Below are 26,950 nucleotides of genomic sequence, written 5' to 3'. Positions count from 1 at the left end.
GCAGGTCCCCCCACCACCACCAGGCCCCTCACTTCCCTCTGTCCTCACCGTCTTGACGATCTATCCCCTCCCCTCTCTGTTCATGGGGTTTAGGAGCCTTCAGCCAAGGGGGACAGGAGCATGTGGTGACGCTCAGTGGGACCAGTCTGGGCTCCGTCTCTTTTGACCATGGACAACTTCTCAGACTTTCTGGATTTGCTTTTCCTTGTCTGTAAAAGGGAGCAATGATGATGCCTGCTTCTTCAGGTCACTGTGAAGATGAAAGGAGATGGTTTGTGTCAAAAGCAGGCACCGTGGTGCCTGCCAGTTGGGAAAGGATTCAATGCACAGAGATAGGATGCTAAGAGAGTGAGGAGGAGGATGGCACCTCAGTACAGCCCCGGATTCCTTCCCACTGCCCAGCGCTGTGTGCACCACACTCACACACAGAACGTGCGCTGTGCACGTGCACGGCAGTGGGTGAGTGTGGGCAGGAAGGAGGCTGGCACCCAGGACTCCTACCTCTGTCTGCCCCCAGCTCACATCTCACTTGAGAATGGTGGGAAGGTGGGTGGTCAGGACACCAGGGCCGCTATGAGGTGCTGGATATAAACTGCTTTGCTTGATGACTCAATTTCCCATTTGAAGATAGGACCTTTGCCTCTGGGCTTTGGGTGCTTGGATCTGGGCTGGGGGCAAGGCTCAGCATGAAGGGTTTAGCCCCACCCCCACCTTCTCTGCTTGCCCGATGGGGGCCGGAGTGGGGAGTGGCCACAGCTCACTGCACACATCAGATGACTTGAGACTCTGGTACAAAACCACTTCCCTGAATATGTGTGTGTGTTCAGTTGCTCAGTTGTGTCCGACTCTGCGACCTCATGGACTGTAGCCCCCCAGGCTCCTCTGTCTGTGGGGTTCTCCAGGCAAGAATATTGGAGTGGGTTGCCCTTCTCCAGGGGATCTTCCAGACCTAGGGATTGAATCTGTGTCTCCTGCTTCTCCTGCATTGCAGGCAGATTCTTTACTGCTTAGCCACTGAGGAAGCCACTTCCCTGAATATGGTTGGTTTTATTTTGGCTTTTACTCTGTATCTGCCTTGATTGGACTTGACTTTGTGAAAAAACAACCTGCCGGATTCAGAATCCTGTCTCATGCATCTTGCCATCCTATCCTTTAATATTCTGTACAGGAGTCATCAAAACCAGCCACTGATGGCCCCCAGGGTCATTCTTACCCTGTACATCAGTCACCCTTTCTCCTGAGGTTCCTCTCCCTTAGTGGTACCTGGTACCCCTGAATGGGGGACGGATGAACGTGACCAGGTTCTGGGTCACCCTGGTTCCATCTCCTTGGCTTCCGGTGTGGACTCCCATTGGGGGCTGACTCTTCCTTCTCTTCCTGCTCTGGGGCCTCCAGGGCCACTGTACATGTGCGGGTCAACGACGTGAATGAGTTTGCCCCGGTGTTTGTGGAGCGGCTGTATCGGGCGGCAGTGACCGAGGGGAAGCTGTATGACCGCATCCTTCGGGTGGAGGCCATCGACGGCGACTGCTCTCCCCAGTACAGCCAGATCTGCTATTATGAGATCCTCACGCCCAACACCCCCTTCCTCATCGACAATGACGGTGAGTCCAGCCCCTGCCACCCCAGCTGCTCAGCCCTGGGTGCCCACATCCCTCGTGATGCCCCGGGGCTGCGCCCTCCACTTGTTCTGCCCCTCACCTCCTTATTCCTCACCCTACTTCCCAGGTATGGAACTTCTTTCCCCAGATTCCTTCCTGCCTGCTTCATGCTGCCTAATTCACCTGCTCTAAAGTTAGCTCCTGAGTCCTCCCCCGGACTTCCTCTAGTGCCCTTGACCTTCTCTGTCCCCCACCCCAGGGAACATTGAGAACACAGAGAAGCTACAGTACAGTGGTGAGAAGCTCTACAAGTTCACGGTGACGGCTTATGACTGCGGGAAGAAGCGGGCGGCGGACGATGCTGAGGTGGAGATCCAGGTGAAGCCCACCTGTAAACCCAGCTGGCAAGGTGAGGAGCTACGCTTTGGGGCCCATGATCCATCCTTCACCTTGGTCTCCCTCTTCCTCCCTTCTGACAACCACAGGGGCCAGGCTAGGAGCTGGGGAGGGATATTTGGGGGGCCACCTGATGTGAAGAGTTGACTTATTGGAAAAGACCCTGATGCTGGGAAAGATTGAGGGCAGGAGGAGGAGGGGACGACAGAGGATGAGACAGTTGGATGGCATCATTCATTCAATGGATATGAACTTGGGCAAACTCCAGGGGATGGTGAGGGACAGGGAAGCTTGGTGTGCTATATAGTCCATGGGGGTGGACACGACTAAGCAACTGAACGACAGCATTTGGGGGGGGCGGACTTGTAGCTGTCTCCCCTGGCTGGCCATTTTCTTAGGAACCCAAGGCCATCAGCAGAATGGGTAGGAGGGGCTGCCTTAACCGGCTCTGCTCCACTGCCTGCTCCCTCTCACCCCTGCAGGCTGGAACAAAAGGATTGAATATGCACCAGGCGCCGGGAGCTTGGCTCTGTTCCCTGGTATCCGCCTGGAGACCTGTGATGAACCTCTCTGGAACATTCAGGCCACCATAGAACTGCAGACCAGCCATGTGGCCAAGGGCTGTGACCGTGACAACTACTCAGAGCGTGCACTGCGGAAACTCTGCGGTGGGTGTGATCCCTTTGTGGCCCTCCCCCCATCCTCCCTGCCTGTGCCCATCACCCTTTCCCCCAGCCTTTTCCTGACCCTCCTCTACCTCTCTTAGGAATCTGTCTTGGGACTTCCCTAGCAGTGCCGTGGTTATGGCTACATGCTTTTCATTGCAGAGGGAGCAGGTTCAATCCCTGGTTGGGGAACTAAGATCTTGCAGGCCATGCCGTGCCACCAAAAACAAAAAGAACCTACTTTACATCTTCCTTGCCCATCCATAAGTGGAGTGAAAGTCGCTCAATTGTGTCCAGCTCTGTGCGACCCCATGGACTGTAAAGTCCATGGAATTCTCCAGGCCAGAATACTGGAGTGGGTAACCTTTCCCTTCTCCAGGGGATCTTCCCAACCCAGGGATTGAACCCAGGTCTCCTGCATGGCAGGCGGATTCTTTACCAGCTGAGCCACAAGGGAAGCCCAAGCATACTGGAGTGGGTAGCCTATCCCTTCTCCAGTAGATCTTCCTGACCCAGAAATCAAACTGGGGTCTCCTGCACTGCAGGCGGATTCTTTACCAACTGAGCTATTAGGGAAGCCCATCCATAGATGTATATATATCAGAGCTTCCCAGGGAGCGCTAGTGGTAAAGAGCCCACCTGCCAAAGCAGGAGACATAAAAGAGACTCAGTTTCGATCCCTGGGTGGGGAAGATCCCCTGGAGGAGGGCATGGCAACCACCTCTAGTATTCTTGCCTGGAGAATCCCACACACAGAGGAGCCTGGTGGGCTGCAGTCCATGGGGTTGCAAAGAGTTGGATATGACTGAAGCGACTTAGCATAGCACGCAGAGACGTCTATATCTATGGGGGTTGTGGCATGTGGTTTTCTCTTGTGGCCCAAAGAGCACATAAACATGTGGTTGGCAAAGATGCATGATTATGGCCCAAGAAAATCACCAGATAAAATACGGAACAATGGCAGGGAGCGATGAAGAGCTGGAGGAGCTGAGGTCACTGGAGAGCTATTCCTAGCCCTTCCTTTCTCGTCTCTGAGAGGCCAGAGGAGGTGGTGACAGTAGCTGTAGGGGGTCTTTTCCTGCCTGCATCCCGTCCCCCATCTGCCGCCTCTCGGCTCCAACGCCTGTGCCTCTGGGGCTCCTGCAGGCGCGGCCCCCGGGGAGGTGGACCTGCTGCCCATGCCCGGCCCCAATGCCAACTGGACGGCGGGCCTCTCGGTGCACTACAGCCAGGACAGCAGCCTCATCTACTGGTTCAACGGCACCCAGGCGGTGCAGGTGCCCCTGGGGGGCGCTGCGGGGCTGGGCTCCGGGCCCCCGGACAGCCTCAGTGACCACTTTACCCTGTCCTTCTGGATGAAGCACGGTGTCACTCCCAACAAGGGCAAGAAGGAAGAGGAAACCATCGTGTGTAACACCGTCCAGAACGGTGAGCCTTCCTCGGGGCACCTGTCTAAGTGTGGAGAGGACTGGCTTCGTGTCCGGCCTCTGTCACTGTCCAGTCGGTGGCCGTGGGGGGGTCATTTCTCTCTCCCTTCGTATGTAAGATAGCAGTGCTGGGTTTCACAGTCCAAGCAGGACGAGCTGAGATCCTACTGCTCTCTGCGTGATGGGACTGCTCACTGCCCTTCTTATTTGTAGCTGCCCGATCGCCTTGCATCCCCTGTGTAGTAGACTACCCCCCCAGTCTGCTCCCTGTAAAGCCCCCGATCAGAATGGAAGAGGCTGAGTAATGCTGTGCCCCGTTCTTTCCCTTCCACCACCACCCTGGCCTCCTCCTGTAAGGGCTCGTGAGCTCCAGCCTCCAGGACCCCCTTCCCTCTATGGCAGGAGGGTGTCCCTCTCCGAGGGGCTCAGCCTTGACTTACTCTTTCATTTCTGCCTCTTCTTGGAGCTCATTTCTCTTGATCTGAAAAGGATCACTACCCATGAAGTTTGTATTAACCAAAGGAGCAGTAAAGATCTGGGTAGGAGCAGGCTGGTCGCTGTCTCCCCTCAGCCAATCAGAATGCCTGAGAAAACCCCAACTCTGGACTCTGTGTATGTGTGTGAGTCTCAGAGAGAGCTGGAGAGAGAGTGACAGATCCTGAAGAATTAGAGAGAGACTCCTGAAGGAATAAAGGAATAAAGAGAATCCAGGGAGCCCTCCCTTCTGGCGCTTTGAATCTGTTCTTGCCTCCAGTGCTGTGTTTGACTCCTGTACCCATCCTCTGCCCCCAGAGGACGGCTTCTCTCACTACTCACTGACTGTCCACGGCTGCAGAATTGCCTTCCTCTACTGGCCTCTACTTGAGAGTGCCCGGCCAGTCAAATTCCTCTGGAAGCTGGAGCAGGTGAGGCTGGAGCCAGGCTCATGGGAAAGCTGGGTGGGTGTAACTTGCTTTCAGGGGAGGAGGTCCTAGGGCAGGGCTGGGCATTTTCTGGGTTGCCCTGTGTCCCTTTTTTCAATCTCCACTTTCAGTTCCTGACTATTCTTACATCCCCCTGCCTTCCGCCCCAGCTCCATTCTCTGGTTCTCTTTTCCGAAGGCTTGTCTCCTGCAGAAAGCACTCCTGGGTTAAAAGCAAGTAGGGAACAAATTACTACTAGCCCCCAACCAACCAACCATCCATCTCCTCTTGTTTTATTTCATCTCTTTCTTATCTGGAAACTTAGCAGTGTGGATTCTGAACTCTCAAGCAGTTAGCGTGTTGTAATCAAGGAAATAAGTAACCTAGGGTACACAGATTGGGTTTTGACTTCCCTGGTGGCTCAGATGGTAAAGAATCTGCCTGCAATGCAGGATACTTGGGTTTGATCCCTGGTTTGGGAAGATCCCCTGGAGAAGGGAACAGCTACCCATTCCAATATTCTTGCCTGGAAAATTCCATGGGCAGAGGAGCCTGGCAGGCTACAGTCCATGGGACCACAAAGAGTCAGACACAACTGAGCAGCTGAACACCTATATGTATATAAATCCTCACTATTATTCATGATTATGAAGGATAAATAAAATGAGCAAAAAAAGAAAAAAGAAAAATCTCCTGAGCTAACAGTTGCAGCCTCTTCTTTATTCATCTCCAAGCTGACCACAGGGACCATAGGGACTAATTGAGTTTCCATCTCCTTCTGTTTTTCTTGTAAGCCCTGGTGGACTGGCTGAGTAAGCAAATGGCTGAAAAAAGGCAGGAAATGGAAGAGAGAGAAAGGGGAATGAAAACCCACAAACTCAATAACTGAGGGCTACCTACAAAAGTTTCTGTTTTCTGAGGCACTCTTTTAAAGAGATAGTCTGCCATCTGCTTCTTGATCTTTCCCCCGCATTGCTAATATTGGTAACATTCCTCTTCCGATTTTTGTTTATCCTTGTTTATTCAACAAAGATTTAGTAAATACAAGTACCCTGCCTTTCTGCTAGGTTATGGGGATACAGTGCAATCTAAGATGGAACGAAATCTCTGCCTTCATTGAGTATACATTTTAGTTGGGGAGATAGATTTTTAAAAGTAAGAAGACATGTAGTAAGAGCTTCCCTGGTGGCTTAGACAGTTAAGAATCTATCTGCAATGCAGGAGACCCAGGTTCGATCCCTAGGTTGGGAAGACCCCTTGGAGAAGGGAATGGCTACCCACTCCAGTATTCTGGCCTGGAAAACTCTATGGACAGGGAAGCCTGGTGGGCTACAGTCCATGGGGTCGTAAAGAGTCAGACATGACTGAGCAACTAACGCTTCTACTTTTCAGACATAATAAAAAAGATAAGTTGTGCTAACGCTCTGAAAGAAGAAGCAAGGAACTGAGGTAGAGAATAGGAGGCAAGGAGAGGGGAAGTCATCTCAGACTGGGTGTTCAGGGAAGGCCTGATGGAAGCGAAATGTAAGCTCATCCTGAAGAATCCAGGCAGACGGAAGAGCAGATGCAAAGGTCCTGAGGCAGAAAAGTGTCCAGTATGTTCCAAGCATGGAAAGAGGGCCAGGCAGTTAGGGCACAGTGAAAAGGGCAGACACTTGATTTGAGGCTGGCGAGTTGGGCAGTGATCAGGTGTACAGTGGACTTTGTTAGCTAAAGTCATTTGGATTTTGTGCTATGAGAGATGGGAAGTCTTTTGAAAGGTTTATAGCTGGGATGTGTCCTGATCAGACTCACATGTTAAGAAGATCCTTTTGTATATGTATAATTACTTTATTTTGCTGTACACCTGAAACTGGGGCTTCCCTGGTGGCTCAGTGATAAGGAACCTGCCTGCCAGTGTAGGAGACGTGGGTACAATCCCTGGGTAGGGAAGAACCCCTGGAGAAGGAAATGGCAACCCTCTCCAGTATTGCCTGGAAAATCCATGGACAGAGAAGTTTTGCAGTCCATGGGTCTGCAAAAGAGTTGGACAGGACTTAGGGACTAAATAACAACATCACCACCTGAAACTAATGCAACATTGTAAACCAACTATTCTCCACATTGAAAAAAAGAGTTCTAAATTTTGAAGGCGTTGCTCCACAAATTTAGGATGTATTTCTCAATTAAAGATAAATTTCTGTTGCAAAAATATTAATAATTTTTCTAATTATGCGTCTGAAAAGATTAGTTACAAGTAATGTATTTAATTTGCAATTAGCTATGATTTTTCAATAATTGTCATTTATATGTGGGAACATTTGTGAAGTGAGGAGAATCCAATCTTTTCAAGAATAATGACTTGTTAGTGAATACTGTTTGACAACATTAAATTTGGTAGTGATTTAAACACTGGAAAAAGGAAGGCAATCCCTTTAGGAACTATGGGAGGAGGATATCAGAGAGAACTGAGTGCAAGTGCTCAGACGAGGGTGTTGCAACAGTACACACGAAAAAGGTTGGGAGGACTTCCCTGGTGGTCGAGTAGTTAAGACTTTGCCTTCCAGCACAGAGGGTGCAAGTTCCATCCCTGGTGGAGAAGCTAAGATCCCGCATGCCTTGGGGCCAAAAAACCAAAACATAAAACAGAAACAATGCTGTAAAATTCAATAAAGAGTTTAAAAATGATCTACATAAAAAATAGTCTAAAAAGGAAAAAAAAGAAAGACTGAGGATGGGAATGATGTGTGGAAATGGAGACGGAAGAAGACTGCATGGAAACCTATAGCTGTTAGTTCTGTCTGGACTCAGGATGCACAGCACCTGCCAAAGGACACAATGGTGCTCCTCTTAGGAATGTTGATGGAGTTAAAGGTTTATGGAAAGAGTGGAATTTTAGGTAGTTTACGTATGAGGTTGAGCCTGATCCATTCTGGGCAAGGATTCCTTGAGCTGGGTTGGCAGCAATTTACTAGCAAGCCCTGTTGATAGACCAGGGAACATGAAGGGCTGTCTCCTGCCCCCCAGGGGGTGGGGCAGTGCCAGGGGCTCCTTCCTGGGGATGCAGTACTCGAGGGCTTCCTTCCGTTCCCTGTTCCCAGGTCTGTGATGACGAGTGGCACCACTATGCTTTGAATCTCGAGTTCCCCACGGTCACACTCTATGCAGACGGCATCTCCTTCGACCCCGCCCTCATCCACGACAATGGTCTCATCCACCCGCCTCGAAGGGAGCCCTCGCTGATGATTGGGGCCTGCTGGGCTGGTAAGTACCCCCGCCTCAACACTGAGCTTCTCCACGGAGGCGCTCATGGTAGAGGTGCTGAGTGGTTGGTGAAGGAGCAAGGGCAGCTTGACCTTATGACCTCGTCTCCCTGAAGTTGGGCAGGGAGGCTGGGAAAGCTGTCCGCTGGAGGAGACCACCGCCCCCTGGTCTCCTGCCGGCTGGACTAGTCATCCCCTCTGACTCGGCCATCACCAGCATCTCACTTTCTGTACCTGCAGCCGCTTCATACTTTGATCTGTCCCCATCATGATTTCACAGCCTTTTCCTCTGCTGGAGGACAGTAACCCTGCAGAGAGTCAGCAACCTTCCAACTTTTAAGCTGTTTCTTTCATTTTTTCCTTCTGGGATGGTGTGTGTGTGTGTGTGTGTGTATGTGCACATGTATGTGATGTGTGTGTCGTATGTTGTATGTTTGTAGTATGTCTAAGTGGTGTGTATGTGGTGTGTGTGTATGTGGTGTGTTTGTGCGTGTGGTGTATGTGTACATGTGGTATGTGTATGTGTGTAGTGCGTGTGGTTTGTGTGTATAGTGTGTGTGTGGTGTGTCTGTATGTAGTATGTGGTACGTTTGCATGTGTGGTGTGTCTAAGTGGGGTGTATATAGTGTGTGTATGTCGTATGTGTGTATGTGGTGTGCTTGTGTGTGTGTGGTGTATGTGTACACGTGGTATGTGTATGTGTGAGGTGCATGTGGTTTGTGTGTGTAGTGTGTGTGTGTGGTGTGTCTGTATGTAGTATGTGGCACGTTTGTGTATGTGATGTGTCTAAGTGGTGTGTATGTACTGTGTGTATGTGGTATGCTTGTGTGTGTGGTGTATATGTACACGTGGTGTGTGTATGTGTGTAGTGCATGTGGTTTGTGTGTGTGTGGTGTATCTCTGCATAGTCTGTCGTATGTTTGTGTATGTAGTGTGTATGTATCTAGTATGTGTGTATGTGGTGTGTTTGTGTGTGTGTGGTGTATGTATGTAAGTAATGCATGTGGTTTGTATGGTGTGTGTGTGTTGGGGGGGTACCAGGGTCCTTCTGTTTCCTCAGCAGCATATCTGGGTTTTGTCTACAACAGAGGCCTGAGATAACCTCAGACAAGACGAAAGAAGGGTTGGGACTCAGTTAGAGGTTCAAGTCCACATGGCCGGGGGCAGCCCCCGGAAGACCTCCCCAACCTCTCTGTCGGTCTGGCCCCGCATCCCTGAGCTCACTGGCGCTCTTTCTCCCCCAGAGGAGAAGAACAAAGAGAAGGCAAAGGGAGCTGACAACAGTACGGACGCCACAGCAGGTACTTGTGTGAGACCTGGAGGCCTGCAGAGCTCGCATCTCAGCCTGGCGCTCTGGGCTCCGCATCCGCGCGGTCCAACCCGGCCTTGCGCTTTGCCGCCTCGCGCGCCGCCGGGGTTACAGCCTCCGAGCAGCGTGGCCAGGCGGAGAGAGTGCAGCCGGATGGAGCTGGCTGGGAGCCGGTGTCCTCTTCTGTCCACAGAGTGACATCCAGGGTTCCCGCGCTGGCTTTCCGCGTGGCAGAGCACAGGGGGCAGGAGACGGCCATGCGGCCGGGAGAGCTGGGCATCCCTGAAGCTCCCACGCATCCCTGCCGGCGCCCCCCCGCATGCACCGCGGAGACTCCTTCGCTTACTCTCCTCTTCCTCCTTGGGTCTCTTTCCTCCCTTTGGTCCTGCTTTCCTTCTTCTCTTTATCCTAGAGGCCTTTCTCATTCTGTGGCTTCTATTTTTCGCCTTCCGTCCCCCTCTGCCCGGGTTTTTATTCTGTCTTCTCCCTCTCCCATCTCCCCTTAGCCTCCCTTGCCTCTCATCCATCCTTCTTTTAGCCCTACCTGGCTCCTTTCTGTCTTCTTTCTCCAGCTTGCTGCTCTTTCTCTGTCTTGTTCTCAGCCTTCTCTACCTGGGGCCTCCTCCACCCTCCCCTCTGTCACCTCTTACCTCCCGTCCACCCCTGTGTTCCTGCCCTAGGAGACCCCTTGCCGATCCACCACTACTTCCACGGCTACCTGGCTGGTTTCAGCGTGCGCTCAGGCCGCCTGGAGAGCCGTGAGGTCATCGAGTGCCTCTATGCATGTCGGGAGGGGCTGGACTATAGGGATTTCGAGAGCCTGGGCAAAGGCATGAAGGTATCGCCCCTTCCTCTGGCCCCCTCCCTCTGGGCATGCTCCCTGTCCCCACCCCGCCCCACCCCACCCCCTTGGCTCCCTTCCTCTCCGTCCTGCTCTCAGCCCTGTCTGTGTCTGGGGCCCAGGTCCACGTGAACCCCTCGCAGTCCCTGCTCACCCTGGAGGGGGATGATGTGGAGACCTTCAACCATGCCCTGCAGCATGTGGCTTACATGAACACTCTGCGCTTTGCCACGCCTGGCGTCAGGCCCCTGCGCCTCACCACTGCCGTCAAGTGAGTGTCTGGTGGGTGGGCAAGTCACAGAGCCAGACAGTGTCAGAACTCTTTGGCCTTAGATGCCATCGACGGCTAGGCACGTAATGCATCCCCTCCCCTCTGGTTTTAGTGATGGAAAACTGACCTGTCCAGTTGCCACAGCAATGCAGCAAGACGAGTCTGGACTAGACTCAGATTTTTCAACTATGAGTTCATTACTCTTTCCACTTGTTAGCTCAGATGGTGAAGAATCCGCCTGCAATGCAGGAGACTTGGATTCAATCCCTGGGTTGGGAAAATCACCTGGAGTAGGAAATGGCAACTCACTCCAGGATTCTTGCCTGGAAAATGCCATGGACGGAGGATCCTGGCGGGCTACAGTCTATGGGGTCACAAAGAGTCATACATGACTGAGCAGCTAACACATACTCTTCCCACCAAAGCACACTTCCAGCATTTAGGAGTTTTAATCTCTGTATCTCTGTGCTGACATGTGAAAGGGGACAGAGGAGGGTCCTGGACTGGGCGCCAGGAGTGGTGGTTTGATTGCTCAGTTGTGTCTGACTCCTTTGCAACACCATGGACTCAACCGCCAGGCTCCTCTGTCCATCGGATTTTCCAGGCAAGAATACTGGAGTGGCTTGCATTTCCTTCTCCAGGGATCTTCCCGACCCAAGGATTGAACCCATGTCTCCTGCACTGGCAGGCAATTCTTTACCGCTGATCCACCCTGGAAGCCCTTAAGTATATTAGTTATTTAAGAATACAGATTGATTGAGGGGTCATGAAAACACAAGAGTTATGGATACAGAGTTTTTACTTACTAGCTTTTTTAGTACTGAGAAGGTGCCATCAGACAGAGATACAATAGAATCTAACTCATGGAATTGTTGTGAGAGCAAACAATACTGAGTTCAGATCAAATGCCAGCAGAGTGCCTGTTCTGCACACTTAGTGAAAGTGAAAGTGAAATTGCTCAGTCACGTCTGACTCTTTGTGACCCCATGGACTGTAGCCTACCAAGTTCCTCCGTCCATGGGATTTTCCAGGCAAGAATACTGGAGTGGGTTGCCATTTCCTTCTCCAGGAGATCTTCCCGACCCAGGGACTGAACCCGGGTCTCCCACATTGTAGGCAGACGCTTTACGGTCTGAGCTACCAGGGAAGATTATTACCTGAAGGCATTTTCACCACTTATTTTTTTAATATAAACTTATTTATTTTAACTGGAGGCTAATTACTTTACAATATTGTATTGGTTTTGCCATACATCAACATGAATCCGCCACGGGTATACACGTGTTACCTGAAGGCATTTTCACCCTTTATGCTTGTAGGGAAGTTTTAAGAGCTACTGCCCTCTAGTGGGAGCATCACACAATGGAGAGTTCAGGGTTTCTGGGTTCCCTTCTCCCCTGCTCTGCCTCAGTTTGTCCAAAAGCTGTCTGAAGAGAAGCATCTCTGACTTGCCCTTATCCTGGCAGGAACGGGTTTGGAGAGAAGGCTCTGAGCCCCGGAGAGTGATGGGCATGGTTGTCAAGCCTCCCAGTTGAAGCTGTGGAAGACGGGGCCGGGTTTGGGGAATAGGGTACGGTCCTGGTGTGGAGCTGAAGGCTATGGGCAGATGAGTTCTCGTGGACAACGATCAGTGCTCAGGATGGGCCCCGCCAGGTTCCAGTGAGAACTCTAACTGTTAAAGGGCTCTCACCCAGCTCTGAAGGTGCCAAGGTCTTCATCCCTCAGGGACGAAGAATTGATCTCATCTCTTTCACAGGCTTAGGGGCCATGTCAGAGGGAGGGCTCTGTCTTCTGGCTTAGGATGGAGCTTTGCAAGGGGCAGCCCCACAAGGCGGGAGTTGATGCCCTCTCTGTTGACTGGCTCATCTGGATTACTCTGACCTATTGGGCTTCCCTGGTGGCTCAGAGGTTTAAAGCGTCTGCCTCAAATGTGGGAGACCCAGGTTCGATCCCTGGGTCGGGAAGATCCCCTGGAGAAGGAAATGGTAACCCACTCCAGTATTCTTGCCTGGAGAATCCCATGGACAGAGAAGCCTGGTAAGCTACAGTCCATGTGGTCGCAAAGAGTTGGACACGACTGAGCGACTTCACTCATTCATTACCCTGGCAGGTAATCTGGATTACTCTGACCTATTACCAGGGAAGAGGCTTATCTGAGGGTTGGGAACCTGAGCTCTTCCTTTAGTAGAGGGGTGGGGCCTTCTTCCTTTGTGAGGTTAAGAGGGAGGGAGGTCTCATTTTTCCATTTCAGGGTTTCCATGTGGTTATTGCTACACTAACAGCTCATTGAGGGGCTTCCCTGGTTGCTCAGCTGGTAAAGAATCCTCTTGCAATGCAAGAGACCCTAGCTCCATCCTGGGTGGGGAAGATTCCCTGGAGAAGGGATAGGCTACCCAATCCAGTATTCTTGGGCTTCCCTTGTGGCTCAGATGGTAAAGACTCTGCCTGCAATGTGGGAGACCTGGGTTCGATCCCTGGGTCGGGAAGATTCCCTGGAAGAGGACATGGCAACCCACTCCAGTATTCTTGCCTGGAGAATCCCATGGACAGAGGAGCCTGGTGGGCTACAGTCCATGGGTCCACAGAGTCAGACACGACTGAGCACTTTCACATGCAACTGTTCAGTCAATGTAGGTTTTCCCTAAGTTTTTTTTTTTTTTTTAATCTTTCTGGAATTCTTGGAAAGCCCGTCTCCTCACGGCATTGACCACTGAACAGATGGCCACCGCATCTTTTTTTCTAGCTCTGTTCGCTCTCCCTAGCTCTTGAATTTCTACGTGCTTGCTGTAATCTCTGTCTGGGAAGTTCTGCCCACACCTCAAACAAACGAGCTAAAGCTTAATAATGAACTTCAGTGCCTGAACCAGCCCTGCCCCCGAATTCTCTGCCTCAGTGGCGGTGTCTCTGTCCTTGCGGTCACCCTGGCTTGCGGCCTCTGACCTGCCTTGGAGCCTCCCTATGTTTATGCGCCACCCCCGTCAGTCATCTGGTCACCCAGACCCCTCTGCACCCGTGTCTGGTATCTGCTTCCTCTTTCCCCATGTCTGTGTTATGGCTCCAGCAGGCTGTCATGCCCACTCCTCTGGCCTCTTGAGATAGCCTCCAAACTGGTGACTGTCTAGTATTCTAACTTCAGTTCCACCTCCACCCAAAGGCTAGGTTAGTGATCCGAAATCCAAATGTCCATCCTCACACTTCCCTGCTGAAGAGGACATCTGTGGTTCCCTCCTGCCGCTCACAAAATTGCGCTCGGAGCCCTGAACCATCTGTCCCAGCCTTTCCTGCTTCGTGTTCCTTTACTCCCCTCCGTGTGCTCTGCACCATCCACTCGAGGGTCAACTTTCTACTTCCTTCAAAGGCTGGGTCGCTTGCTACGTTTTCCCAGTATTCTTACGCTCCCTGACCAAATACCCCACTCCCATCTCAGCCAGAATAACCTCTCCCACTTTGAACGCTCTGGGTTTTGCATGTGCTCCATTTATGTGATGGTGACCATGTTGGCTCTTGTTTGAAGGTTTGTGTAGAAATTCTAATTTCTCGACCAGATCATCAGTGCCAGGGCCAGCCCCCTGGTCCCCTTTGGGTCTCCTTTGGAACACCCATCCCAGTGGGAAAGTCTGCTGGAGGCCAGCCCCCTGGTCCCCTTTGGCCCCCTTTTGGATCACCCATCACAGTGGGAATATCTGCTGGAGGCTGTGCTTCCGGAGTCAGCTGGACTTATTTCCCAGGAGGCTTTGATCGGGTCTCTCTGGGACTGTGTGGACTGTCTTAGGCCCTGCTCCTTAGGAACTCAGCAGGTTGTGGGTTTGGTCCCTTCAGGGGCTCTGCATTCATTATATCTGCTGAGGTTATGCCTTCTCCCATTTGGCTCCAGTAGTCAAGCTGGACTCACTCAGTAACACAAATGACAATCCTTTTAGAAAAATAATTTCCCTTAGCTGAGGCAGGTGGACCGCAAGCCCTGCTCTGTGCCCCCCCCTTTTTTTTTTGCTGCACCATGCAGCTTGTGGGATCTTAGTTCCTCAACCAGGGATTGAACCCAGGTCCACGGCAGTGAAAGTGCCAAGTCCTAACCACTGGATCGCCTGGGAATTCCAAGGAGACACTTCTTTATAAATAAATTTGATTTGTGCAAACCCAGGTTCCACATGGTGGCTGTGGGTTAGTGGAAAGGCGTGTACTTGGAATGAGAAGAATGGGTTCAAGCCTGGACTGGGATGCATATTTCTTATGTGGCCAAGATGCTTGACCCAGGAGCTTTGGCTTCTGCTCCGTCCAAGAGCAGTGAAAGAAGGTTAAGTGAAAACATATGGGCAAAATGCTTCACAGTGCAGCAAGTGCTCTGGGGATAACCCTCAGATTGGCTGGAGGAGATCCTGGGAGTGTGTTCTGGAGCGGCTGTGATGTTGGTTGCTCAGGACTTAGTGCTCTTGGGAGGCTTTGTCTGGCACCAAGGCCAGAGACGCTTCATGGGACGGTGGATGCGGTCTGAGATGGTCAGATTAGCTTGCCTACTGAAGAGTGTTTCTCTGGTGCTGGACCAAATGAGTGGAAGATACACCTGGGAGGAGGATGTCCTTTTTTTTTTTTTTTAATTGTAGTTGATTTACAGTGTTGTGTTAGTTTCTGCTGTATAGCAGTGTAATTCATTTATACGTATATATACATACCTTTTTAATATTCCTTTCCATTATGCTTTATCATAGGATATTGAACCTAGTTCTCTGTGCTATACAGCAGGCCCTTGTTGTTTATCCATTGTATATATAAAAGCTTACATCTGCTAATCCCAGCCTCCCACTCCATCCCTGCCCCAACCCCCTCTCCCTTGGCAACCATTGGTCTATTCTCTATGTCTGTGATTCTGCTTCTGTTTGACAGATAGGTTCATTTGGGTCATATTTCAGACTCCACATATAAGTGATGTGCCTGTGTGCATGCTCAGTCGCTTCAGTTGTGTCCAACTCTGCGCGACCCTATGGCCTATAGGCCTCCAGGCTCCCCTGTCCATGGGATTCTCCAGGCAAAAATACTGGAGTGGGTTCCCACTCCCTTCTCCAGGGGATCTTCCCGACCCAGGAGTCAAACCCAGGTCTCTTAGCTCTCCTGCATTGGCAGGCAGGTTCTTTACCACTAGTGCCACCTGGGAAGCCCGTACTTATAAGTGACATCATATGGTATTTGCCTTTCTTTCTGACTGACTTCACTTAGTGTGATACTCTCTAGCTGCATCTGTGTTGCTGCAAATGGCATCGTTTTGGTTTTTGATGACTGAGTAGTACTCCGTTGTATATATGTACCACGTCTAATTTATGCATTCATCTGTCAGTGGACATTCAGATTGTTTCCACATCTTGGCTATTGTGAATAGTGCTGCCATAACACAGGGGTGTATGTATCTTTTGAATTATAGTTTTGTGGACATCCTTTGACACACTTCCCACTCCCAGCCCACCTTTGTTGTTGAATATTTTCTGACACATATCTACCAGTCCAGTAGTTAAGACTCCGAGCTTCCACTGCAGGGGTCGTGGATATTGAGGAACCAGGATCCCTGCATGACTTGGTGTGGCCAAAAATATAAAAAAGAAGGTGATAGGTTCTCCATATAAGTGATATGTATGGTATTTGTCTTTATCTTGTTTGTTTCACTTAGCATAACACCCTCAAGGCCCTTCCATATCATCACGAAAGGCAGACTGAATAGTATTCCACTGTTTACATGTCACATCTTCTTGGTCCATTCACCTATGGACGGACCCTCTGGTGGTCTCTGTGTCTTGGCAACTGTGAGTAATGCTGGGGTGAACATGAGGGTGGAGCTAGTGCTCTGAGATAGTGATTTCATCTTTAGATATATACCCATATATACTCATACTTGTTTTCTTTAGATATATAACTGACTCTTTGTGACCCCATGGACTATACAGTCCATGGAATTCTCCAGGTCAGAATACTAAAGTGGGTAGCCTTTCTCTTCTCCAGGGGATCTTCCCAACCCAGTGATCGAACCCAGGTCTCCTGCATTGCAGGCGGATTCTTTACCAGCTGAGTCACAAGGGAAGCCCAAGAATACTGGAGTGGGTAACCTATCCTTTCTCCAGTGGATCTTCCTGACTAGGAATCAAACCGGGGTGTCTTGCATTGCGGGAGGCGGGAGGATTTTTTACCAACTGAGCTATGAGGGAAGCCCTCACACACCCAGGAAGGGAACTGCGCTGAATGTGTGCTCAATCACTCCGTCGCGTCTGACTCTTTGTGACCCCATGGTTGATAGCCCACCAGGATCCTCTGTCCATGGGATTGTCCAGGCAAGACTATTGAAGTGGGTTGCTGTTTCCTTCTCCGTGAGACAGTGATTTCATTTTCTTTAGATAGGTACCCAGGAAGGGAATTGTACTGAATACGTTTTTTAAAAATCAAAGCAACAAAAAAGCTCTTAGATGAAGAGCTGTGTATGTATTTATATTTCTGTAAGTTCAGTTTGTAAAATACAGTTCTATGGTCTTGGGATTGGGCATTGGTGATGTCATAGGTCAGGGTTGCCTGACCTTTGCCCCTGCCCCTTCTCTGCAGTGGCCTCCTCCTGGGAAAGGGAATTGCCCCCTCCAGCTTTGCTGTATGTGTGTGTAGGTGGTCTGCAGAGACACTGTCCCCCTTTCCTCCCCTTTCCCTCCCTGACATGGGGTGCTCTCTGCAGAGGTGGGGGTCCCAAGTGATGGCCAGATTACAGATTATCAGGGAGTGGGTGCTGGGCTCACAGGCTGCCTCCCTCCCCTCTCCTGATGCAGGTGCTTCAGTGAGGAGTCCTGTGTCTCCATCCCTGAAGTGGAGGGCTACGTGGTGGTGCTACAGCCGGATGCCCCCCAGATCCTGCTGAGCGGCACTGCTCACTTTGCCCGCCCAGCTGTGGACTTCGAGGGACCGGAGGGGGTTCCTTTGTTCCCTGACCTTCAGATCACTTGCTCCATTTCACACCAGGTGGAGGCCAAAAAGGACGAGAGTTGGCAAGGCACAGGTAAGCATGCCTCCCAGGGAGGGGTCGGTGTCTGGAACCAACGTGAAGGAGAAAATCTGGAGCTGGACATGAGAACAGTGTCGCCCCACATTCGCTTTTCGAGAACACCTGGCTACTGGGAAGGAGGGCTGGTGGGAGGCCCCCAGGTATAAGGAGGTTGTCAGGTAGTGACCTTCTTGACAGCGATGCTGGCAGCTCTCAGGGAATGACCTGGGAAGGGGAGGAGGAGCGGCCAGGAGGTGAGCCCTTCAGCTCTGACCTGACCCTGACTCCTTCCCGTCCAGTGACAGACACTCGCATGTCAGACGAGATCGTGCACAACCTGGATGGCTGTGAGATCTCCCTGGTGGGGGATGACCTGGATCCCGAGCGGGAAAGTCTGCTCCTGGACATGGCATCCTTGCAGCAGCGAGGCCTGGAGCTCACCAACACATCCGCCTACCTCACCATTGCCGGTCAGTGGGGCCCGAGAGGCGGTCCTCTTTTCTTGGGACACCCCCGTCCATGACCGAGTCTCTGGGGAGCCCAGAGGGTCCTCCTTCCAGGCCCAGGAATGTGACCAAGTGTCCCCTTGCACCTTCCCCACCTGGAGGTCCTCTGGCTTCCAGACTGTCCCTAGAGGTGGGGGCCGGGGTTAGGAATCCTGATGGTTTTTTCCCAGCGTCTCTGTCCAGCCCGGCTCACCTCCGCTCTGGGCTCCACTCTTCTCTGGCTCAGGCTCTGCCTGAGCTGTCTTATTCTCTGGCCATTTGCTACTCACCATCTTCTTTGTCTTCCATCTCACTCATCTCTTGGATTCAGCATAGCTTTTCTTTTCTTCTAATATTTATTTATGTGGCTGTGCTGGGTCTTGGTTAGTGGCACGCCGGGTCTTTTTTAGTTGTGGCATGCGGGGTCTTTAGCTGTGGCATGCAGACTCTTTAGCTGCAGCCTGGGAACTCTTAGTTGCAGCATGTGGGACCTAGTTCCCTGACCAGGGATGGAACCTGGTCCCCTTCATTGGGAGCATGGAGCCTTAGCCACTGGACCCCCAGGGAAGTTCCTAAGTGCTCATCTCTTAAAGTTTGGTGGTAATGACTTGGCAGCTTTCCAGGGAAGCCTGCTCCTCTCCAAAGGACCCTCTGTTGGGGAGAATAGAAGATGGGGTGGCTGGTCCCTTCCTGTTTCCATTCCCTTCCAGAGCCTCATGGAGGGCTTCTGTGTTTGCCCCTCACCGTCTCCCCGCTGCTGCCTCCTCCCTCTGTCCTGCATGCGTCCCTGTTTTCTTCTCTCCATCCCTCCTTCCAGCTTGCAAAGGAGGGCAAATGGAGCCTCGGTTTCTCTGTCCCAGTCAGGCAGAGCTGGCGGGGTGCTGGGGAGCCTCTCTCCCTCTGAGGACTCCTGTTGAGTTGAGGGGTGTCAACAGGTGGGAGCCTGGGAGAGAGACCCCGGGCCTCCTCACTGGCTCCTGCTCTGAGCTGCCTCCGGTTCCCAGGGGTGGAGAGCATCACCGTGTACGAAGAGATCCTGAGGCAGGCACGTTATCGCCTGCGACACGGAGCAGCCCTCTACGCCAGGAAGTTCCGGCTCTCCTGCTCAGAAATGAATGGGCGTTACTCCAGCAATGAATTCATCGTGGAGGTAACCCGAGCCCCCTCCCTTCCAACCCTCCCCCTCCGCTCCCTCCCCGGGCGAGGAGCCGGGATGGGGGTGCGGACTGAGCCCCCTGGTGGTTGGGAATGGAAACTGCAGCTCGGGCAGGGGACTCCTGGACCCAGGCTGTGGGTAGAGGAGGGGAAGCTGGGGCGGGGGTGGGGGTGGAGCGGGGCGGGGGTGGGGGGGACAGGGGTGAAGAGACAGGCCTCCGAGGGCTGGGGAGAAGGAAGCGTGCCCACTGAGCCCGTGCTCGCCCCAGGTCAGCGTCCTGCACAGCGTGAACCGGGTGGCCCACCCCAGCCACATGCTCAGCTCCCAGCAGTTTCTGCACCGCGGTCACCAGCCACCGCCTGAGATGGCTGGACACAGCCTGGCCAGCTCCCACCGCAACTCCAGTACGTAAGGCTGGGTGGGGCCAGGGGGCAGGTGGGCACAAGCATCCTCCCCCCACCTCTGGGGGTGGTGGGTGAGGAGGAAGGGATGGAGCCATGGATTCTGTGAAACCTGGCGTGGTTGATGGTTCCGATCCAATCCCTTCACCCCTGGCTCATTCACTTTCCCTAGTGGAGAGCGCGAGCCCCGGGTCATCACAGGGTCACTCATATCCCGGCTGATGGTCAGTGCGGGTGTAGTCTTTGTTGTTGGTGCTGCCAATATCAAGTCGGCCCCGGACTTCGGGATCTTTAGTAGTGACACTATCACGTATTAAGCACCTACTGTATACTAATGCTGTCGACAATACCATTAAGAATACAATTATAAGGTAGATACAGTTTCTATTCTAAATAAGGTTGGTGCTATTGCTTGTCAAATTATGTGCTATATGGCAACCCACTCCAGTACTCTTGCCTGGAAAATCCCATGGACGAAGGAGCCTGGTAGGCTGCAGTCTATGGGGTCGCTAAGAGTCGGGCACGACTGAGCGACTTCCCTTTCACTTTTCACTTTCATGCATTGGAGAAGGAAATGGCAACCCACTCCAGTGTTCTTGCCTGGAGAATCCCAGGGATGGCAGAGCCTGATGGGCTGCTGTCTATGGGGTCGCACAGTCGGACATGACTGAAGTGACTTAGCAGCAGTAGCAGCAGCATAAAGTCATAAGGCTACTTCTGAAACAAAATATGCAAACATGTGAAGTGTTACATCCAAATGGACTGATGCCCTTCAGAGCCATCTTGTTCCTTGGCCAGGGTTGCTTACTAGTGATGCAATTTTTAATTCATGATTTGAAATGCTTAATTATAGAAAAATTAGAAACTATAAGTGTAAAGAAGAAAAGTCATCCATAATTCCACCACAGTTGACCCATTGTTAATAGGGTCTCAACCCAGTTTTTGCCTATATGACTGTTTTCTTTTCTTAACAAACATGAGATCAAACTATTTTGTAACCTAATATTTACACCTAATATTATAAATTGAGTCTTCACATTGTTAAAAACTGCAATGATTCTGATGTTGCTGGAAGTGATTTTTGGAATCCCTTTTTTAGCATTGCTTTCAAACTCAGTTCATGAGATGCATTTATTTTTGTTACTTTCAGGACATACCTTGCCTTTGGCCTAGTTCAGTGTTACCCAACATCAGAATCCACTTTTGTCAGAGTTGGCTCTGGATAGCATTTTGCGTTTGTACATGTAAAACTCACTCCGGAAAGGCAGAGATGTGTCACGTATTAGGAAAAGTCAGGGACTTCCCTGGCGGTCCAGTGGTTAAGACTCTGTGCTTCCACTGCAAGGGGCACAGGTTTGATCCCTGGTCGGGGAACTAAGAGGCATAGCCAAAATAAAAGAGATTAACAAAAAGTCAAAAGGCGAGTTGCAGGCTCTGAAGGCAATTCCCTGAGGAGTTCCAAACACACTTTCTTGGAACAAGGTCATGGTCACTCACTGAGCCCTACCCTGAAAGGACAGCTCTCTTGTCAACCGTGTAATTATTAAGACTAGTGAGCACATTGGTGTGCCAAGCACTTTGCCTTTGAATTTTACACCTATTAACCCAGTGAGTCATTACAGACAACAGATGAAATAGGCACTAGAATGATCCCCACTAAAGGCAAGGAAACAGAGACCAGAGAGGTTAAGTACCTTATCCAAGATCACACAGCAAAAGTATAGTGGAGCCAGGATTCGAGTCCAGCCAGCAGAATTCCAGAACCTGTGCCCTAGCCATCACGCTTCATATCCTCTCCATCTTAGATGTTTAAAAAAAAAAGTCCCATCACTTTATAGTTGCACCTAATTTGGGGGAGCCTTTGAGGGCTTCCCAGGATGTCTCTGACTGAGGCTGGCTCCTGGGCACCCCTCAGAATTCAGTCTGGTTTCCTCTCCTCGGGCAGCGGCCCCCACTGTGCTGTCTCTTGTGTTTGCTTCTCCCTGGGACTGGCTCCCCTCACCCTTGCTCTTCCTGAAAACAACGGCAGACACCTTTTAATTGTTTTCCTGTGATGCCTACAGCAAAGCAGATGGAAGTAGGGGTGAGGAGGGAGTGTAAGGCATAAGCAAGCTGCAAGGTTCTAGGAAGCTTCACACAATCTTGAGAGACATGTGAGGGAACTCGACCTGCTTTTGTTAAATGGGCTTTTGGGGCCATGACTCCCTAGCTCTTCTTCCAGTTCTTTCCTTGGCAATCATCCCACTCAACCTTGTTGGGGTTGGATACTGGGTCTACCACTCAGATTAGGCTCAAAGTGGGTCCTGGTTGGCATTGCTGTTGGGCTCAGTAACTCTCATCCTTGTTTTCGCTGTGTGTTCTGAGATCCCACTTGAGAGCGGCAGCCTGCTTTTCCTTTCCCCTGACTTTGGCCTAAGTAGGGTACAGAGTTCATAGTTCACTCGAGGGCCTTGGTGATTGACAGCTCCTGAACTTATCAGGAGATCCATTTTGTCCATGTACCTTTCCTGACTCTTCAAAGTGTCCCCTTTCTCTCCCTTCCCTCCAGCCCTGAGAGTGGAGTTACAGAATTGTGGTTGAGCGATTTCAAACTACTCTGACCATGCAAAAGAGGAAGAGAGAGAATTCTCTCCAATGGGATGGGAGGCTCATTTCTCTGAAGCGCCTAAGCGCACCAGGAAAGAGCTCAGTGTGGACTGGCACAGTCAGCCAAGGAAGGCCTGCTGGCACATTCAGAGCTTGACCTTGAACCTGGAGGGTAGAAGGGAGTCTGGATGGACATTAGAGAGAACAAGAGTGTGAGAACTGGGGGCGGGGTGGGGGAGGTGGCTTGGGGGGTTGTGTTTGGAGAGAACGATGCTGCCTGAGAAGGGTAAGATGAGCGATGAGGACAAGATTTATCCAGTCCTGCCAAATTTTGATGCACATCAGAATCACCTGGGAGCAGTAAAAACACTTAGTGCCTCGGCCACATCCCATACCAGTTCAATCAGAAGGTCTGGGGTGGGGAGCCAGGCTTCAGTGGGTTTTTAAAGGTCCTCAGGTGATTCCAATGTGCAGTCAAGTTAGGAATTATTTCCTTGCTTTGTTACCTACAAGTATTTGAGACTTTGTGGAGAGACCCACAGTGCACTAGGATGAGAATAGAAAATGAAGTTGGACGTGAGGCAGAAAGGACAATGATGGAAGAAGATGAAGCCAGGGGATAAGTCAGTTCATAAAACACATGCTGTGAGATACTGAACAATTGCTTGAGTGGCCAGAATTTGGACCTGAGCTTCCTTGGAGCTGAAACAGGAGAAAATCTGAGCAGATAGGAACGTCATATGATGGGACCCACCAATGTTTCCGGTTGGAGGTTTCTCCCCAGGCTCTGCAGAAAGGGGGCTCCACGCAGGGCTGTGGACAGGGCATCCACGGTGCCTTACACTCACACAGAGCCAGGGGTTTCACATGGGCTACTGGCTAGAACTCAAACACTCCTTCCTGTTGGCCTTGGAGGTCACTCGAGGCCAGAGTCAACTACTTGGAGCTAATGCAGTAAGAAAGGTTGATGATGTTTCTTGAACTCTTGGTTTCTATCCGTAGCTAACTTAAAAATCCTCCCATGTCCCTGGCCTCCTGGCTCAGTTTAAACTAATTAACTGTGCTTGTTTGCCTGCACATGCAGTGTCTGCACTTGGTCTTTCCTGTGGTCCTTTCTGATGGCCGGCAGTCAGCTTGTCACCTCCTTTACCAGGCCAGGGGCTTGGAGGGACAGATGCGTTTGATTAGGGCCCAGAGCAGAAGCTCTGGCTCTTCGTCACTGTGGCTGTGGAGCCAGTTCACCCGCAGTGGCCTCCACCCCGAGGAGGCGTTTCTACTTCTACAGCCTGGGCTTGGCTACGGGGGCATTCTGCTGGTGGGGGTCACTGTTCTGGGATCCTGCCCCACCGACCTGGAGACCCGAGAGGGGCTTTTTCCTGCAGAGGAGCCGACAGGCCAGCTCGGCCTCCCCTCTCCTCCTCCTCCACCCCCAGGCAGTTGAGAAACACTCATTCAGCCAGGCTCATCTCTCCCCAGAGCCGGCGCCCAGGGAACCTACCTCCCTTGCTCTGCAGAGTCAGTTGTCATCGGCCCCAAATGGGCTATGGGTCGGGTCAGAGTGGGGACCGACTTGGCAGAGCACCATCAGGGCGGCCTCGGGGAGGCGTGAGGCCAGTGCGGCTGCTCCCACACCTGCTTGTGTTTCCACACCGGGCTGGCTCTGGAGCATGTGGCGGCGTGTGCGTGCACTCTCTGCTGGAGGACGCGTGTGCACCAGGGTGTGCCCCATGCTGTGTGCTTCCCTGTGCTCTGCTCCGTCTCTGGCCACGTGAGTCTCGGAGGCTGTGGGTAAACTCGTGTGTGTGTGTGCGCGTGCGTGTGAGTGAGACGCATATACTAACAGCCCCTCAGCAACGGGATCACCCAAGGTGTGGGTCCTACACAGCCTCTCTGGTCAGTGAGGCGCTGCTCCTACGTGGCTGGCAGGAGTGGGCACCCATGTGGGGTGTAGTCACCCAGCTGCCCGTGAGGGCACTGGGCCTGGGGGCACGCCTGTGGGGTCTCTACCTCCACCTGCTGTCCGTGGGGCTGTGGGCTCCTCTGTTTTGCCTCCTCCTGCTTCTCCGTGTGCTGTCCATGTGTGTGCAGGAGCTGGGCAAGACTGTGCTCATGGCTGCTGCCTCTGTGGCTGTCTGGATCCAGGTCTGTGGAGGGTACATTGTCCTGCAGGGGCTCGCCTGGACTGCCCAGCTGGTGGGGAGCTGGGTGGCGCTGCACGTGTGGCTCTGCTGTGCCTTGATGGAGACTCTCAGGCATGTCCTTTCTGGCCTGCCATGTGAGCAGGCCGTCAGGTGGCTGGTGCGGGCAGGCGTGCTGGCCGGCAGAGGCCTGGCGCGGGTGCGGGGCGTGGCGACCCTGGTCCAGGTGTGCACCCACACGCTCTTCCTGGGCGTGTACCTGTGTCTGCACGTGTACTTTGCCGCCATCAGCTCCAAGGTCCGAGTGAGGGTGCACGCCCCGCTTTGGGTCTCCCTGCCCTTTAGGGTCCACGCCCCGCTGAGCCTGGGCTTCAGAGTGAGGCTGCAGGCCCAGAGGCACGACAGGGCCCAGGGGATGGGGGGTGCATCCCGAGGGGAGCAGAGCCCCCTGGTGTCCAGTACGCCCCCAGTGTCCAGGACGCCCCCAGTGTCCAGGACGCCTCTGGTGTCCAGGAGGCTCGAGCCCACAAGGAGACGGGAGGCATCACGGAGCAGGGGTGAGCTCTGTCCAGGTGGGTACTTGAAGGGGCTGCTTTCTATCTCTTGGTCCTGTCCCCAGCCTTGGGTGTCAGGCCACGCTTGGAGCCCACTTCTCCTCTTCAAATGAAGGAGAACATTCTCTCCTCTTGTATCATCAATCCTGTGTGGCCACCTCTCTCCTTTCCCCTCTGGGCTCCTGGGACCTCCTTCCTGGACTGAGTGGTCCCCAGGGAAGGCGCAGGCAGAAGACCTGCGCAGGGTCCAGGCCTTGCCCTGTCTCCCGAGCCCAGAACCACTCAGGGCAACATTGGGCTGAGGGCCCTTCTCCTCCCCTTGCCCTTCCTCCTGTGCAGACCTCCTCCCTCCCTCAGGCTCTCAGTCCCTCCAGCCGCCCCCTTCCCTCCCCGTCTCTGCCCTTCCCTGGGTGAAAGTGAAAAGAGAAAGTGATAGTTGCTTAGTCGAGTCTGATTCTTTGTGACCCCTTGGACTGTAGCCCGCCAGGCTCCTCTGTCCATGGGATTTCCCAGGTAAGAATACTGGAGTGGGTTACCAGTTCCTCCTCCAGGGGATATTCCCGACCCAGGGACTGAACCCTGGTCTCCTGCATTGAAGGCAGATTCTCTACCCGTGGGATTCTGCTTCTCTTCCAGCTTCTACAGTGGAGACCTCTCTTTTGGGCCATCATGGACCCTCTCTTTTGCTCAGAGATGCCCTCTCCCCAGGTCCCTGACGCCCTCCTGCCATCCCCTCCCTCCTCCCCCGCCGGCAGAGTTGGCTCAGGTGTGCCTGGCTCTCTCTGCAGTGGTCCCCAGTGCAGCGACCCTCATCATTGTGGTGTGCGTGGGCTTCCTGGTGCTCATGGTCGTCCTGGGTCTCGTGCGCATCCACTCATTGCACCGCCGCGTCTCGGGGGCCAGCGGGCCTCCCGGGGCCTCCAGCGACCCCAAGGACCCTGATCTGTTCTGGGATGACTCAGCTCTCACCATTATCGTGAACCCCATGGAGGTGAGTGGGGGGCCTGGCAGAGTCAGGGTGCAGCTGGGGTGCACTCCCAGCAGGAAGACTCCCAATGAGCACCCCGCTTCCACCCTTCCCCAGTCCTATCAGAGCCGGCAGGTCTGCGTGGCGGGCGCTGCGGGTGGCCAGCCGGACGACGAGGACAGCAGCGACTCGGAGGCAGCCGACTCGCCCAGCAGCGATGAGAGACGCATCATTGAGACCCCCCCTCACCGCTACTGAGGACTCTGCCCCTCCCCAGACAGAGAATTCTGTCCCGGTGAGACACACACCCAAGAGACAGAAGGACCTTCTTAGAGGAGAGAGACCAGGTTGGGTGGAGGAGAGAGCTCTTAGGAGTCCTCTCCTAATCTCAGAATCCGGGGGCCCACCAGAGCCCGCCCCCTCCCCCTCAGCTCCCAGCCCACCCCCGCTCGGTACCTCTGGGCTCCTACTCCCGGGTGTGGGAGATTCTGGCTGCCTTCTCTGTCCCCAGGCAGCCACCCCCTTTGCTGATCCACGTCTGTCTCTTCCCCCACCGGCCATGTGCTATATGGGGGGGGAGGGACTGAAGGAAACCTTGTCCCCTGCCCTTACCTTCTCTCCTGTCCATGGGGCCCCCTGGCCGGGCATTCTCTGCTTCTCTTAATGAGCCCCCCCCCTTTCCATTTCACTCTGGGAATCCCCTCCTCTCCTGGCCCTCTTCCCTCCTCTTCCTCTCCTGTCCCCGCCTCTCTGAGGCCTGGCTGTGGCCGGGTTGTAGGGGTGGGAGTGCGGTGGGGGCCCCGGCTGGATTATATATAATGTATATTTTTTCATGTTGTCGTGAGCGCAGCCCCTGTGTTCCGTGTGCAGCTCACAACCTTGTGTGCGTGTGGCATTGTCACGTCCTGGGGTGGGAGTGGGGGTTGGGTGGTGGGTGTGTGAGGGAGGGGACACACCCTAGGGTTTTCAAATAAAACAACTGGAGAAAAGCCTGGTCAGCTGCCTC

General features: G+C 52.8%; 1 protein-coding gene across 11 annotated transcripts in view; it reads left to right on the top strand.

Annotated features, from left to right (window-relative positions):
• The window catches only part of CLSTN3 (calsyntenin 3), a 32,062-nt gene extending 5,112 nt beyond the window's left edge, over positions 1–26,950 (top strand). For all 11 annotated transcript variants that reach the window (XM_069581389.1, XM_069581394.1, XM_069581395.1 and 8 more), the window contains 15 exons: positions 1,396–1,604; positions 1,861–2,010; positions 2,480–2,665; positions 3,809–4,090; positions 4,882–4,994; positions 8,072–8,234; positions 9,478–9,534; positions 10,223–10,380; positions 10,506–10,654; positions 17,446–17,672; positions 17,957–18,127; positions 19,147–19,292; positions 19,567–19,702; positions 25,766–25,968; positions 26,062–26,950. In XM_069581389.1, coding sequence (XP_069437490.1) covers positions 1,396–1,604; positions 1,861–2,010; positions 2,480–2,665; positions 3,809–4,090; positions 4,882–4,994; positions 8,072–8,234; positions 9,478–9,534; positions 10,223–10,380; positions 10,506–10,654; positions 17,446–17,672; positions 17,957–18,127; positions 19,147–19,292; positions 19,567–19,702; positions 25,766–25,968; positions 26,062–26,202 — 2,491 coding nt within the window. In that variant the 3' untranslated portion in view covers positions 26,203–26,950. The remainder of the gene's footprint in view (positions 1–1,395; positions 1,605–1,860; positions 2,011–2,479; positions 2,666–3,808; positions 4,091–4,881; positions 4,995–8,071; positions 8,235–9,477; positions 9,535–10,222; positions 10,381–10,505; positions 10,655–17,445; positions 17,673–17,956; positions 18,128–19,146; positions 19,293–19,566; positions 19,703–25,765; positions 25,969–26,061) is intronic.

Source organism: Ovis canadensis, chromosome 3 (genome assembly GCF_042477335.2).
Source record: "Ovis canadensis isolate MfBH-ARS-UI-01 breed Bighorn chromosome 3, ARS-UI_OviCan_v2, whole genome shotgun sequence".
NCBI lineage: Eukaryota > Metazoa > Chordata > Mammalia > Artiodactyla > Bovidae > Ovis > Ovis canadensis.
This window is presented reverse-complemented; position numbering and strand designations above follow the sequence as displayed.